At 43.7% G+C, this 16,290-nt stretch overlaps 1 protein-coding gene across 13 annotated transcripts in view; it reads right to left on the bottom strand.

Moving 5' to 3' along the window:
- BCAS3 (BCAS3 microtubule associated cell migration factor) overlaps positions 1–16,278 on the bottom strand; it is a 301,404-nt gene extending 285,126 nt beyond the window's left edge. For 7 of the 13 annotated variants that reach the window (XR_013184844.1, XM_054647211.2, XM_077188617.1 and 4 more), the window contains exons 1-6: positions 16,135–16,241; positions 14,612–14,698; positions 11,777–11,831; positions 10,349–10,421; positions 9,442–9,548; positions 1,335–1,416 (exon numbers count right to left, since the gene is read on the bottom strand). Coding sequence is in view for 12 of the 13 variants with exons in the window: in XM_054647211.2 (XP_054503186.1) it covers positions 1,335–1,416; positions 9,442–9,548; positions 10,349–10,421; positions 11,777–11,831; positions 14,612–14,682 (388 nt within the window). In the remaining variant the exon portion in view is untranslated. Of the gene's footprint in view, positions 1–1,334; positions 1,417–9,441; positions 9,549–10,348; positions 10,422–11,776; positions 11,832–14,611; positions 14,699–15,592; positions 15,827–16,134 lie in introns of those variants that run through there. The other 6 variants (XM_054647219.2, XM_054647220.2, XM_077188620.1 and 3 more) reach the window with 5 other exon arrangements.
- Positions 16,279–16,290: the final 12 nt, after the last annotated feature.

Genomic DNA, 16,290 nt, shown 5'->3' with positions numbered 1-16,290 from the left:
TCCCTTTTTACAGCTTTACAGTAAAACAGTGTTTGAGCCTGCTGATGGTAATCAGCTTCTCCTTTACAAATTCCTTTTATTTTGTTCAGAATCATTAAAGCTCATGAGTTAGTTATCTAAGGCCTCTTATTACAGCTTTACTTTTATCTGATTCCAGATACTGGTCAATGATACATTCATGTACTTTTAATCAAAGATTTATTTAAACCAAGCCATGTAAAAAGAGACCAAAACATGTTTTTAAAAGGTTTGGTTTAATTTAATATGAGCTAATTTGAATAGTTTTCTAATGTAACAACTATCATTGTCAGATGCTAAATATATGGAATTTAGGGGCAGAAAGACAATAACTGCTTGAAGGAGTTCATGGGTGTGATTTCCTTGATTGAAAAATCAAAAACCTGCTCTAATACCAGAAAAAACCAGAACTCCCAGGTTCTTCAATTCATTTACTTCATTTTCATTTCCACTTCTCTTTCTCATTTTTTTCCTTCCAAAGAGGAAGGGGCACAGACATCTATCACTCAATGGCACAAATGGCAGCAGCTCACTGGGAATCATGCAGGGTTCCAGTAAATGGAATAAAGGAACAACAGGCTTGGGAAGTATTTCACTCTAAGTTAGTTTAACCTGTAACAGTTCCACAGCCACACATACTTTGTATATTCCTCTGCTTAGGAAATCACCAAAACTATATATAATATGCCCATTAAACATTCTTCATTTACTTTCTTTGAAACACACAAAATCAGTACAATTTACTAGGAATAATTTAAATAATAAGATTTTAGGCTGTATTTTTTGAGTCCATTAATTAATTCATAAAATAATTACTAGAAATTCTAAACCAGCATAGTCCCCAAACACCTTGGTCATACTAGAAATACATTCTTTTCATCCACAAAGTAAAAACAACCAATTTAATTTAAACCCAAGCAGTTCTTTCAGAAATCAACAATTAGATTGGGTTTGGATGGAACAGGGTAATTTTTTTAGAGGAATTGTTTATGGACATTTGCTCAGATTTTGCAGCAAGTTCTTCTCAGGGTGAACTCAACCTCTGGAAGAATCCTGTTAAATTAAGCAGCTTGGTTTAGAATTTGATCAAATAGTATTTAAGCAGAGGCAAAGAGGAGCTGCACTCAAGGAATGATAAAATGCAAACCACTGAAAGGGTCAAAGTGAGGAAAGTTAATGGAAAACAAGGAGAAATGAACACAGCAGAAGCCAGTGCCACCCCAAAACACAAACCCTGCTTTGTTAGCTTTACTGGAGTGGCTCAGCACATTTTTAGAGAGTTCTGGGGATGCTGAAGGGTTTGGGGCTGTACTCACTGATCTGAGGAGCTGGCAGGATCCGAGCAGCTCGAACCGGCCCGTGGCGCACCGAGAACAGCTCCTGAGCCTCCCCACTGATCTGCAAGGGCCAAAAAACAACTTACACCTGCAAAAATACATCCATCCAATGGCTAAAAATACATCTATTTAATGGCTAAAAATGCATCTATTTAATGGCTAAAAATACATCCATCCAATGGCTAAAAATACATCACTTCAATGGCTACAAATACATCCCTTCAATGGCTACAAATACATCCATCCAATGGCTACAAATACATCTATTTAATGGCTACAAATACATCCAGTCAATGGCTACAGATACATCCAGTCAATGGCTACAAAGGTAGGTAGGAAGGCATTGCAGGGAGGTATATTGATAACTCTGTCTAGTCAACAAACAGCTCCTGAGCCTCCCCACTGATCTGCAAGGGCCAAAAAACAACTTACACCTGCAAAAAAACATCTATTTAATGGCTAAAAACACATCTATTTAATGGCTAAAAAGACATCTATTTAATGGCTAAAAAGACATCTATTTAATGGCTAAAACCACATCTATTTAATGGCTAAAAAGGTAGGTAGGAAGGCATTGTAGGGAGGTATATTGGCAACACTCTGCCTAAGCAACCACTGCCATTTCTCTAATTGAAAATATAAATATAAGAAGTTTTGAATTAACTGCTCATGACCACACAGGCTTTGGAAGAAGCAAGACTTGTAGCTGACTAAAAATCACAAAAGTTTATCCCACGTTTCACATGGTTCTAAAGGAAAATGCCAGCTCACCAGAAATCAGTCAAGAGTGGCAAACATGGCTGGAAAAAGATGGGAGAATTTCATATATTGGTTCATTTCAAACTCACCAGGTGTGAAAACCATGTTTAAAAATTGGTGGTCAAGCTACTTAAGCCTGTCACTGATGGCAATGTTGAAAAGATTAAAGCAGAAGCAGTTCAGATGAATTTCCAGACTTCCTGCAATGGTCACTCAATGGATTTTCATAAGTGCCTGGAAATGGATCCGATATGGAACGTCAAACTGCAGGAAAATGGCAAACATGATGGAGCTCATTTCCAGCTAACCAACAACTTAAAACAGATGTAATGAGCCTCAGAACACGGCCAAGGCTGGCATCAAGTTTTGCCAAACAAGCAGCTTACAATATCAGAAGAGAACATGATTTGGAATAAGGTTCTTAGGAATCAATAAACTATAAATTCAAGTGAACTTTTGGAAATGTCATTTCATGGTTGTTTCCATTTCTTTCTGCACTTCAGCTCACACGTCCAAAAAGTTAAAATACTCCTACTGTTTGACCAGCAAATCCCAAGTACAGTGCTCCAGGCTCTCAGCTTACATCCACTCCTGCCTGGTTATTTATTATCTCTGCTTTGGGTCATGGGGGAGAATGAAACCCACCCCATGAAGCACAATTAGAAATGAAATTACTCTGAAAATACCATTTACTACAGAGCTAAGCCACCTTTCTGCACACACTACAGAGAACTGCTGCTTCTCCCTGTTAAGCCTGGAATTACACACAAGCTACACAAATGTGGGGAAATAGCATTTTAAGCCATTTTAGCCCAGCAGTTTATCAATTAACATCACTGTTAATGACACCAACTCACTAAAGGTTTGCTGATGGCTTTTAACTGATCATGAGCTTGGAGTGCAGTGTGGGGATAAAAAAAAAGCCTCTGGATGAAAACATCTGTATCCAGAAAAAACAGCTCAGGAAAATGTAGAGCACAGCTAAGCAGAAAATGAGGAAAATTAAAGAGGGACAGAGTAATAAAGAGATTTCAGAAATTAAGACAGCAGCACGTTCTCTGTCCACTGGAACACAGCAGCTCTATGCAAAGGGAAAGGAGGAAATGGAAAAGAAGGGAAATAGAAGGTTTGGGAACTATTATTCTTGGCAATTAAAGATTTTCCCCCAAACCATGCAAATGCTGTTCACACGTGTATGCACATCTCTGGCTAGGAAGGAAAACAAGAGGGAAAGGAACCAGCACAACAAAGGTAAGGAAGGAGTGATTCCCATAAAACATCCCAAGCAGCTCAGACACCTCCCTCTCCTTTTGAGCCCTGCCAGCAACCAGCCCCAGCTCCAATCTGCTTCAAACTGAGCTCCAGTCCCCAAAGGAAGAGACACTGAGAGGGCCAAACCTCCTTAACTCAGCTTCTGCTCTGAAATATCCTGAACTCCAGGAGAATGTTTATCCAGCCTGGGGTGCCAGGACCTGGTGGAGCTTAAACCTGAGACTTGCAAAGAAAAGCTAGAAATGTCCAAATCCAAATGAAGTTTATTTGTGCTGAAGCATTTAACATGGAAATCCCAGCCCAGCTCTTCTCATGCACAGAACTTTTGAATAATGAATATTCATTATTTAAAGATAATTTATTATTTCATACTGGGGGGAAATTACAGAAAGTAAGGTTAAATGGAGTAACAAAAGGCACAGGATCCAACAGTGACTAAAATGAGATTACAGGTGTTTAGGCCCTGTTTTGAGAGCACTGTAGGTTAACAGGTGCTCTGCTCAGTCCTGCAGCATTCTAAACCATGGAATGGTTCAGGTTCAGCCTCTACAGCTCAAGTGCTGAGCACTTGCTGACTCCTGGCAGCTAAAAAGGTTCAAATCTGAAGATACATCCCCACTGGAGGCTTTGTGATGAAAATACAAGATGCCACCCAACCGCCAGCATCTCGCCTGTAAAGAAAATTCAAATTCCCTAACAGGCACAAAATAAAGTTTCCAAAAACTCTGGATGTGACATTACACCACTGATCACATGTAAACACTAATATTTAATCTAGCAGAGTTTCACAGAGTAACAGCTTTGTCAGGGGATTTAAGCTGTGTGTCCTTCACTGTCCTGCTGAGACAGGGGCTCAAGGCTGCATCTCGTGTCTGCCATGAATTAGTGAGAGCTTGGTTGTTCCTTGCTTTGCTTGGCACTGAAAAATGCAGTAGGGCTTCAAGATTTTCTTTGAATCCCAATTAACTTCTTTCAAACACCAGAAGCTTGTGCTGTTTGCAGACTTACAAACCCCTGAATTAACTGTGGTTAATTTAATGCCCTTCATTTATCCATGGATAAAACTTCATGGCTGAGGTCACATGGGACGGTGTTCACAGGGGTCTCAGGATGAGGGAAGAGATGAGAATGTTGGCTCCATGTTTCAGAAGGCTTGATTTACTATTTTATGATATATATTAGATTAAAACTATACTAAAAGAATAGAAGAAAGGGTTTCATCAGAAGGCTGGCTAAGAATAGAAAAGGAAATGAATAACAAAGGCTGAGGCCTGACTGAGACAGTCTGGACAGCTGGGCTGTGATTGGCCATTAATCAGAAACAACCACATGAGCCAATCCCAGATGCCCCTGTTGCATTCCACAGCAGCAGAAAACCATTGGGTACAGTTTGTTCCTGAGGCCTCTCAGCTTCTCAGGAGGACAAATCCTAAGGAAAGGATTTTCCATAAAACATCATGGCTACAGTCACACAGATCCAACCTGGGGGCACAGAGATGGTGTGGCCTGATCTGCTGCCACCACAGCCCTACCTCAGTTTATGCCCTGGGAATGGGACACTCACCCCAGCAGGAGCTGCCCACGGAGGGGACAGGGTCAGCTGTGGGCTGGCACCTCCCAGCCAAAGGCTCCACATCCCCTCAGCAGCCCCTGGAGCTCCACAGTCTCACATGCACAGACAAAACATAAATAGAGCTCATGAATTGAAAACAGAGCTCTAAATTCTTCAAAAAGCACCTGTGAGAAACGAGGCTGTGGCTGCCATTTTGGATTGGATCCAGCTAAGTAGCAAGTCCCCGTGGCAGCTCTCAGAGCTCTTAAAAGTTTTTCTTTCCCATTCCAAAAGCCAAGAATATTTCCAAACAGGTTTCAAGAATTGGATATTAAGCTGTAAAAGCAGCTCCAGGTACTGGTTGCAGGGAAGAGAGAATCCAAAATGAGGGCTCCAAGCTGCTCTGGTAGAACATCTCAGCTTTCCCAAAACCTGGCATCAACCACAACTGCCAGACCTACAGGGAAGGCTGGAAGGAAGGATTCAAACCCCCAAAAAAGTCTTCATTAAAGGAGGAGGAAGATTCTTCTTCTTCTTCACTTAAGAGATCTTGAGCTACTGCTTAAAACACGACAGCCCAGGGGTCTGCAGCAATGGAGGATTTTTGATGGCATTGTTTGGAGCACACCAGTTTGCACCCATTAAAAACCTGAACAAAGGAAGTTTTGTTCACACCATGGACAAGTAATAGTTTCCAACCAGAGAAAATGGTTTTCACATGGTGAAAAAAAAAAATTAAAACAAAAAAAAAAAGCCAAACATACACCAAAGTGAAATGAAATGGAGTTTGGAACTCAATGCTTGAACTACAGTGGAAATCCAGAAATGGAAACTGGGGAATGTGTAACAGGAAAAGGGAATGATCTGGAGATTGTTTTTAAATATTCTGAGGTACATTTTGTACATGAAGATATCATGATATGATGTTATAATTAATAGATACCACCACCAAATATTGCTGCATGGGGGTTAAAGGCAACTCCCAGTCATGCTGCTGCTGAGAAAGCAAGGAAGGACTGGAAGAGAATGAACAAATTTTATCACTTTAGTTTAGAAATTCTCTCAGCTTTTCCATTGAACAAGATCTCTGTAATTATCTAGAGATTGGGAGAGTTCAGATGCTCAAGGAATGTTGCTCTAGTGGCTGAGGATGAAGCTGCACCTGGTGCTTTCAATTATGGCAGTGCTAATGCAATCAGAAGTTTTGTAAAACCACATTTCTGGCACACTGGTGCCTCCTCAGTGTAAAATCCCAAAGCCTCAGCAAAAGGTTTGCATGGAAGTTCTGTAAAGTCCTCAGACATTTTTCAGGGTCACTGGCTCAGGTCTTTACTCCGTTTTTCTGAGTGGTTCCCTCTAGGAAGAGGCCTGGACAGAACAAGGATTGCAGCTTGGGATGTGAAGTTCCTAACTGTCACAAGAACCAATACATGAAGGTGATTTTTCTACTTCTGAATGAAAAACAAAAGCCAAGCAGCCAAGGTGCATTCCCTGGCCAGGAACATCCAGAACAGCCACGTGGAACCCACACCAGGCTCAAAGCAGCTCCAGTTGTCTCTGAAACACCAAACTGGGAGCAAAACACAAACCCCAAACAAAACACAGAGCTCCAGTGCACCATTAGCACACAGGAACTCCCAGTGTATCCCCTGATTCCTCCCCACTTACCCAGGAATATTTTAAGGCCACTTTTAACCTTGCCACCCCCACTGGAGAGCAGAGATCAAAGCCCAGCCCTTTGGATGGACACCTTGTGCTGCCCTTCCCCTGCCAGGCTCCCCCAAACACCCCCAGGCCTTTGAAGCCTCCCTAATGGTATCTCCCATTCTGCAAATCACACTTTTGTACTCCAGAGCTCTTCCTCGGAGGAGATGTTAATGTGAAAGCTCTCTCAGCTCGCAGAGAGGTGTGGGCAAGGCCGTGGAGCACCATTAGCAGGAGTGTGGGCTTAGGAGCTGTCATAAACACTTCATAATCACTCACACACAACCCCTGCTGCCTGCAACACGTTATTAAGTGCTGAATAGAGGGCCAATTGTAGGAATAAAAAAGCACAATGCTACAGATAATGACTTTCCTGAGGAGATTTGCACATAAATGTCAGATTGTTGCTTTTGCAGATTAAGCTGGAGAATGCAGAGTTGGTTATTTTTTTCCTTAGCTGGAATAACATTGCTTAATTACAAGCTAAATAGTCAGTGGGGCCAAGAAGGAAGGTTTGTGTAATAGCAAAGGGCACAAAAAAGTGTTGCCAAATAAGCTCTTAAATAATATTAAGTCAATCACAGAGCTGCCAGGTTTTATTGTGCTCAGGCTGAGCAAGGGGGGAAAACACAAAGGAGAAGCAACAACGTTGAAAACCCCCTCCAGTTTATGAAAACCCCCTCCAGTTTATGAAAAACCCCTCCAGTTTATGAAAAACCCATCCAGTTTATGAAAACCCCCTCCAGTTTATGAAAAACCCCTCCAGTTTATGAAAAACCCCTCCAGTTTATGAAAAACCCATCCAGTTTATGAAAAACCCCTCCAGTTTATGTTCCCTCTCAATTTGTTGGATACACAAATCCTGCTCTGCAAAGATATTTCAAGCTGATGTTAAAGATCATTGTTCTGTGAAAATCTGCCCTATCAGAGGAGCCATTCCAACACTGACACTGCTCTAACACAAAGTGGCCAGGTCCAGGCTGCACCTCCCGGGCTGAGCTCTCAGAATTTCACACAATATCCAAATAAAGGGCTGGCAAAATGATGCAATATCCCCACAGCTGACATTCTGAAGGTGCATGGGAAAATATTTCCACATTTGGCATTTTCTCCATTTCACTGCACTTCCCCCCTGCTCATACTCCTGCAAAGGTTGAACAACACTAAGAGAAGCTGTCCTGCAACTTAATTTTTGTTATTTTTCCTGATATAGCAAATACTATCAAAAGCTAGGAATGATGAAAAAGTGAAATACATTGAGGGGGGAAAAAAAAAGACAACCTGGCTGTATGGGCCTACTAAAAAGAAGGCAAAACAGGTACTCCATGGCCTAACTTGTGGCTCATTCAGACACAAGGAGGGAAAAAGAAGAAAACAAAACCATCTATCCTTTTTTAGCAGAAAACACGGGATCATCCGGATAAAAACATTTCAGCTGGGTGAAATGGGGTGTTTTGTGAGGATACCGGAGCTCCAGCCGCTGAGATGCTGAGGGTATGGTCATTAATTAATTAATTAATTGATGATTGATGGGGCGGCGCTGCCGCTCTTTGCCCGGTGTCCCAGCGCCCCCGTGTGGGCGCTTCGTGTAACGCACCGCGAGAGAAAATCCCATTTTTGGCTGAAACGTTCCCAAGTTTCAGTTAAAGTTCCTAAGTTTTAATAAACAGTTACGAAATACTGAAATTTAGCGAAGTATATTCGGTCTCATTCCATTTCTGCTAAACATTCCTTCAAGCACAAAACCTCATCGGCTTATTTCCTCATTTGTGCTAACGAGATGCAATCAAGGGGATAATAAGATGCAATAAAGAAGGGAAAAGCCCTGCCACACCCATAAAACTCAATTAAACTGAACTTTTGCTTTAGAAATTAACATTATTTTCTAAGCTACTGGTATATAAACACATGTCGTACACAGCTAACCAGAAAGTTGTAAAATACACACATTTCTTTAAAAAACAATGTATTTTACAAAGGGAAGGAAGTCCATCCTCTCTGTTTTATTCTGAAGGATAAGGTGTTATGAACAATTTTGCTTTTTTAAGTTCAGAATTTTATGACCTACTATATTCAACTTTATTCTCTCATTTTGAGCAATTTGGGGGAAATTCCCCAAATGAAGACCACGTGCCCATAAACCACTCTGCAACACAAACCAGGGCGTGGGGATGACAGCATGAAATCAAACCCATATGCACACAGAGGCCTTCATAAAATTAAAATTGCAAATCATGTGCATGACAAACATGTGACTGTAAAATACTATTAATACTGTCATACTGGAGTTCCTGGGACAAACAAATCCTGTTGGTGTTTTTAAACCCTTATAGTTTTCTGTTAAAAAACAAAATCCAGTTTTGTTCTGGGGCTAGAAACGATGCCAGAATGGCAAACACTGCTCCCAGTTTCAGTTTGGAAATGAAGTGGAGTTCCTGGGACAAACAAATCCTCTTGGTGTTCTTAAAACTTTATTCTTTTCTGCTAAAAAACAAAATCCAGTTTTGTTCTGGGTTTATAAACTACTCCAGAATGGCAAACACTGTTCCCAGTTTGAGTCAGAAATGGACTTAGCAGGAATAATGTGTAAAAAGCCCTCAAAAATCTGCAGGTACCTGAACTGAAGTGTTTGAGCTGTGCTCAGGATTATCTGAAGATAAGCACATTACACACAAGCCATGAGACATGGATGGGAAGCGTTGGCTCTCTCCCTTCAGGGGAGAAATGCAGTAAAATGTTGAGGTTGGGACCCAGAACTGACAGGGGAGAGGAGAGGGAAGGGGTGGGCTCTGCACTCACAGGAATGCTCCACACTTGCATCCCATCGCTGTAGCCCAGCAGCAGCAGCAGCGGGGGCTCATTCCCAGTGCTGTGGATCTCGTGGAATTCCATATTCCTGGAGGTATCTGAGGGACATTTCAACAGCAAAGGCACCATTAGAAGTCAGGATCAAGCTCTCAGCAACATTAGAAGGTGTTCCCTCAATGGTTAGAACTAAAAGCAACCAAAGTGCTTTACATTTTCATGCTGGAGCAATACTGAAATATATTCTTTTATATTTGCACCTGCAAGCATCACTGTTGAAGTTTCACAAAGAGAAAGCTTCAAAATTTAAAATATTGGAGAAAAAATGTTCTGGGTAACAACATGGTCTAAGAGAAAATGGTGATTGATTCCCCAGTCAGAGCTGAGCTCTTCCATCAGTTTATCCCTGTTCCTTTTCTTTAAAGGAAGGTTAGGGATGGAGTGAGAGAGAACCTAAATCAGGGTTATTAAACTAGAAATTACCTATAATCTCTATGTGGCCATATATATATATATATATATATATACCTTTATGGCCATCTCTGGCCAGTTAAGGTTTGTTTGCTTTCCCTTTATTTTTTATAAAATCTCAGGCATTCCCTTTTTAGATTCATATAACAAAACTTCTTCCTGTTGTGTTTTAATTTATTTCATGCAGCCTGATCTGACTGGGCCTGGAAACATCCTCTTTCACCACCCCAAATAAATCTTCTCTCTCTGATGCTTCCATGCTGTCAGTGAGCTCTGCTCATTCCCTCATGGTTGAAAATGTCATTTAAGAGGGGTTTTACTCAAGAAAATCATAATATTTATGGTTATTCTACTACAGAGAAAGCTGACTGGAATTATTGCACATGGACCCTAAACTCACAAGTACAAGTGGGAGAAAATGAAGCCATACCATTTAAATCTGCATTTTCAAATCTGACCCAGACAATTTTCTCTTTTTCTTCAGGTGGGGTTCCACTGTAGGCCTGGACAAAAAGCAAAAGGGTTGAAACAGGGCAGATGAACAGTGGTTTTTCTCCCCCTGTAAGAAGGAATTCTATTAAAAACCACAAACATGATCCATGGAGCTCGCTGTCACCAGTACCCACACAACACAGCCAGGCTGAACATCACTCACTGGTGCAGGAATAACCAAATATTTGTGACAATAAATCTTCTGGGGCAGGTAGGAAATGCCACGTGATTGGAGGGAGTTAATAAAATTAAACACAGTGGCTTCCACAGTCTTGAACTTCAGCCCTGTTGGAGGTTCTCACATGAGGTGTTTTATCATTAAAATTCTCTTTAATTCACTTAAAAGCTTTGCAAGCCAGACTAAGGAAAGAAAGAGACCTTTACTCCACAGTTTATATTGCTGACACCTTCCAGTTCTGTTTGTGACAACTTTAATGCAGCCATTTAAAAGAGAATAAAGTGCAATTCCAGGAGAACAGGTCCATGTTTCAGCCCTGTGTCCTACAGACCCCCATAAAAAGAAGAGATACAAAAAGGAATTGTGGAGTGAGACTTGCAGTGTTCCCAGGCTGGAGGTTTTACAGTCCTCAGGAGAAGCTGAAATACCCTCCCTGCCAAGTGAATTACAGCAAAGTACTGAGCACCATTTGGGACTAAATATGAACACATCTTGTATAATCACTTCATACACGCCAGAAAAGCAACAACATGGACTAAAAATACAAATGTGAAAAAGAAGTGGGGGGTTTACTTTTCAAAACAAATCACATTCCAAGCTTCCAGGGCAAGCTGATGTGGGAAATAAAACCCAGACTGTGTCCTTTAAGCAGCCAGGGGGAATGGGGGGCGTGGAATGCAGCAATCCCTTCATTGAAACTTCCATTCTGTCTCATTTGAACCCTGAATCCAAAATGCATTGCACAAATTGATATTACTGAGGGCATTGGTTTTGTGTCATTGCAGAATAAATGCACTGGGAACTCCCAAGAGGAAATTCATGAGGAAACAAGAGACTGAATCACTCCTTGGAATCAGAATCAGGATCATTTCCTGAAGCTGTGATCAGCTGCAGGCCCCTCCACTGGGGACTACAGGAAAAAGTAAAATAAAATGAATTCCCTCCTGCTACTGGGAGGCCCATGGGCAACCTGGAAGGGACCATTCCAGTACCATATTTATTGTATATAAATATATTAAAAGATATAAATGTACCTATTAAATTTATTTATTTATTTATTTATTTATTTATTTTTATTTATTTATTAGGTGACATAATAAATTTACAAAGCAGAGTGAGGATTCCTGACACTGCTTTTTTGTGCACTGAAGGAAAGCAGTAAAGTAGCTTTAAAGACCCACACCCTACCTGTGGCACAACATCTTGGAGGAAGGTAACAACACTTTCCATGTAGGACTGTTCCCTGGAAAACAGAAGGAGAATTTCAGCCAAAGGAGCTCAGAAATGGTCATGAATTATTAAATTAGATCAGCAAAAGGAAGCACGGGCAACTTTTAGCACATAGGAGAATACTGAGCATGCAATGCAGGCACTTAACTTGACTGCCAAATTCTGATCATGTGAATTGTGGCCTGGAAGTTATGACAGGACTAAGTAAGAGTCAGAAAGGTCTGTACAAAAGCCAGGTGACAGCTGCTGATGGAATAACTGCTTGGGGGGAGATGTATAAAATCTAACTTCAAGGAATAAGCCATGTTCTCCACATCACAGGGGCCTGAGGTGGTGCAGGGATTTGGAAATCACTCCTCAGGTTGAACAAAACATGCAAATGAGGATTTGAACAGTGACTGGAGCTCTCCTGGTGGCACAACCAAAGTGCCAGAGCTCCTGTGCATGATGGACAATGCTGGCAGTGCTCAGGGGCAGGGATGGAGGAAAACCTTCCCTAATGGCAAGGAGAGGCACTTCCAGATGAGAATTTACAGCTTATTCCCTGCTGGAAGCTCCTCAGCAGCATCAGCTGGGGAGGGTTTAAAGTGCAGGACACATTCATGGGGCTGGGGAGGGTTTAAAGTGCAGGACACATTCATGGGGCTGGGGAGGGTTTAAAGTGCAGGACACATTCATGGGGCTGGGGAGGGTTTAAAGTGCAGGACACATTCATGGGGCAGAGTTAAGGCTCTGAGTAACCCATCCCTGCAGGAGCAGGGAGTCCCTGTGGAAGGGCTGAGTACCCACGGTGTGGGCTGGGAGCAGCACACAGATGGTGCTGAAACCCTGCAGGAGCTGCTGCTGTGAGCCACGAGGAACACTTGAGACACTCTGGCAGCAGGAGCTGCCTTCAGGAACCCTGAGATTACTTCAGAAAAGCCTTCAGGTTGTCTTTAAGCAACAGCTTTGGCAGCTCTGAAATCAACTTCTATGCTGTTGCAATTTTTCCTGTGCCAACTCAAGATTTCTCATAGCAACGAAGGAGAACTGTAAATTAGGAACTCTGGATGGCCAAAGGTGCTTTTTACTGAAGATGTGGAAGATTGTTTTAATAAAAGCAGGAGTGTTTAGCACTGAAAATGCAGCAGCACTCTGGAGAATTCAGGTCTACACACAACTATCCAGAAGACACTTGAATCCAAATGCTGCAACACCTCTTTGAAAACAGAGGTAAATCTAAAATAGGAAGTTTTACATTCCAGAAAGCCTACTCCAAAGCAAACCAGCCATCCCAGGCTGTCCCACTCAGCTTTAGGCTGAGCCCTAACAAATGAGCTGTGGTTTCTCCTGTGCTGATTCTTCTCTGATTTATGTAGGTCACCCCAGCTGCCCCTGCACACCTTTATTAAAACACCTGGCCACAGGTGGTGCAGTATTAAACACAGTGTCTGAAGCTGGCCTGGGAATGCCAAGCAGCCAGAGTCATGCTGCCTTCCTGGTTCAGCTCATGCAATGCACATTTTCCCCTCTCCCCAAGCACATCTTGAACCCAAGCTGATGTTTGGGAGGTGTTTTATTCACAGTGTGTGCTCTAAATCTCCCCCAAAGCTGAAAAAAATTCCAGGGAGATGTCTTTAAAAGTGGTTAAAAACAAACATAATCCACAAAAAAAGCCCAATCTTCCTTTAATAATGATGTAGAAAGTTAACATGAGCAGCAGAATGCTGCTGAGTGCTCAGCACACACAGATTCATCAAAAAAAAAAAAAAAAGACATTTCTGAGGCACAAACAGGTACCCCAAGAACAAAACACCATGTTTAAAAAAAGAACAGATAATCATCTTCAGCACAGACAATCAACTTCTTACAGCATTTTTCTATTATAATACTTTTAAAGCACATTTTGAAGAAAATGTTACAGACAGGAAATGCACTTGCTGAGGAATTTTGCCACATTAAAAAAATGGCTGCAGGACAAAGTTCTAACACCATTTTTTGTGCTACAACAATCAGGTTCTTGTGATCTTCAATAAAAATGAAGTGAATCTTGTTTCTGGAAATACAGAGTAATCTCCAAGGGCACAGTAACACCCCCTGAAGTGGACATTTCCATATGACACCATTTTGTAGCAGCATAAACATCCCAAGGAAGGAAGAAAAATTGCTACAAAACTCCTTTAACAGACAAAGACCATAAATCTTCTAGGCTGTCTTACAGCCAAAAAGCTCTTTTGCCATGAAAGCATTCCCATGTGCACACAGTGAAAATCAGGATGCCCAGGCACAAAAAGTGTTTGGCAGGTGCTCTGACCAGAAGGGTGGAGCTTCTTCCTTTTTTCTTGTTCTTTTAATAAAATTAAAAAAAAAAAATCCACAATTCTTCTTCCTGGAGGACTTTAATGGCAAGTTGTGTGTGTGCTTTAATATATCCACTCCTGGGACTGGTGTTGTTTAAAAGAACAGCCAGAAAGGATCACATGTGGCACATCCCTCTGGCCTAAGGAAGAAGTTGGCATCACTGTTCTACACTGCAGTGTTTGTACAGCAAAATGGTGCAAACAACAACAAAACTTTGCAGTAATTAGCTTTTAAACATACAGCTTTGGTGTGCAATGGCAAAGGATGGGATCCCACTTGGGGACACAGAAATGCCACGTGTTGGCTTTATTGGACAACGCTCAACGCAGCAAAGCTGCAGCATCAACACAAGCTGGGTTTGGGGGGGAAAAACCCAAACCAGCTCAGGCTGGGCTCTTCCACAAGAAAATCAAGCCCTTCTCAGAAAGGGCTGCTCTTCTAGAAGGTTCTTACGTGGCAGCTTGAGGGCGAACCACCACTCCTCCAGTGCAGCGGCTGGGGCGGCGCGGGGACTCTGTCGCCATCGTTCCGGGCACACACCTGCAGCAAACACAGCACTCTCACCAAAACTGCCACAGGACTGGGCATTGCACAAGTTCCTCATGTATTCTTCAGGGTGGTGAGAGAGAAATTTCACCTACACACGCCTGCAGGACTCTTTACAGCACTTTTTTTAACGAGAAAAAGAAAATGGCGCACCAAGCGGGAAACTTCTTCAATCACTCCAGCTCCTGGAGTGTTTGTGAAAATATAAAACCAAACCCCACACACCTGCATGATAAAGTGGAAAATCATCTCAAACTGTACTGGATGATCTTGAAGGAGCCCTCCAACCCAAACCACTCTATGATTCCATGATTAAAGATAGTGGTACAGGTACACAGCTGTCATCACCATTACAGAACCCACTATTTCCTAATGGGCTGCTGTCTCAGAAAACAATTATATAAAAATAACGTGCAATCACAATTGCAGTGTACTGTACTCATGAAAACATGGATTACATTGCAGCTCAAACATTCTGCTGCTTTATGGCAGCTTTTTGTGCCATCCTCAAGCTTTCCTTCACCCTTCTGTTCTCCAGGGGAAAATTCTGTGTGACATTCCTACAGGCAGAAAGCACCTGAGGAGCACCCGAGATCCCAGCCAGCTCTTCAGGGAGCCCCCTCAGCTGCTCTGTGCTGTCCCCCCACCCCAAACCTGTTCACAAAGTAAAAGAAAAAGCCAAATGCCCAAGGTGGTATCAGTTATCAGCATCATTTCACGTCAGGCCAGACTCTGCAAGGACCAGCTCATTGAGGGAGGGAGGATAACCACTCGGAAATTAGCAGCAAAACAGTAATTAGTAACAAAACGTTCAGCAACACAACAGCAGTCTGACACACGCGCCGAGGAACCCTGAAAGGCGAAATGTCACGGAAGGGATGAAATCACCTCACGGAAAGGATGAAATCACCTCACGGACACCCGCCCGTGCCGTGCCCTGAGTGCCAGCACCTTGTGGCACCCCAGCCCGAGGGGAAGCGAGCACCGGGACAGTTCCAGCTCGGGCTCTGGGCCTCGGCACGGCCGCGCCTCAGCGCGGGGCACCCGCGGGGCCGCTGAGGGGCCGGGGCCGCCCGACCCTCCGGAGCCCCGACAGCGGCAGGGCCGGCCTGGGCACCTCCGCCGCCGCTATTGAGCAACTCCACACAAACACCGCGACCTGCCCGGCCTCTCTCCCGCCGCCGCCCGGAGAGCGGGGCCGCGGCCTCCCGGAGCGCGCCCACCCCGCCGGCCGCCCCTCACTCCGCACCCCGCGCCCTCCGCCCGTAGCTGCCGGGGGTCCCCCAGGCCTCACGGGCGGGCCTGCCCTGCCCGCCGCCCCCCGCTCCGGCCGCTGCCCGGCCCGGCCTCCCCGCGGGGCCGCTCCGAGCCGCCGCAGCGCTGCCCCGAGCGCGGCCCCGCCGCGCGCCCCCGGCCCGGGCCGCCCTCACCTGCCGGGCTCCCGGCGCCACTGACACTGTTTGGGACCCCCCGGGCAATGACACCAAGCGCACCGCGCCCGCAGCCAATCGGAGCGCGCCGGGGGCGGGCCGCGTCCCTCTCTCAACCAATCGGCGGCCGCGCTGCCCGGCGGTGGGCGGGGCGCG

The sequence above is a fragment of the Agelaius phoeniceus genome, chromosome 20, assembly GCF_051311805.1.
Source record: "Agelaius phoeniceus isolate bAgePho1 chromosome 20, bAgePho1.hap1, whole genome shotgun sequence".
Classification (NCBI taxonomy): domain Eukaryota; kingdom Metazoa; phylum Chordata; class Aves; order Passeriformes; family Icteridae; genus Agelaius; species Agelaius phoeniceus.
Note: the sequence above shows the minus strand (reverse complement) of the source record. Positions and strands in the feature narration are given on the sequence as shown.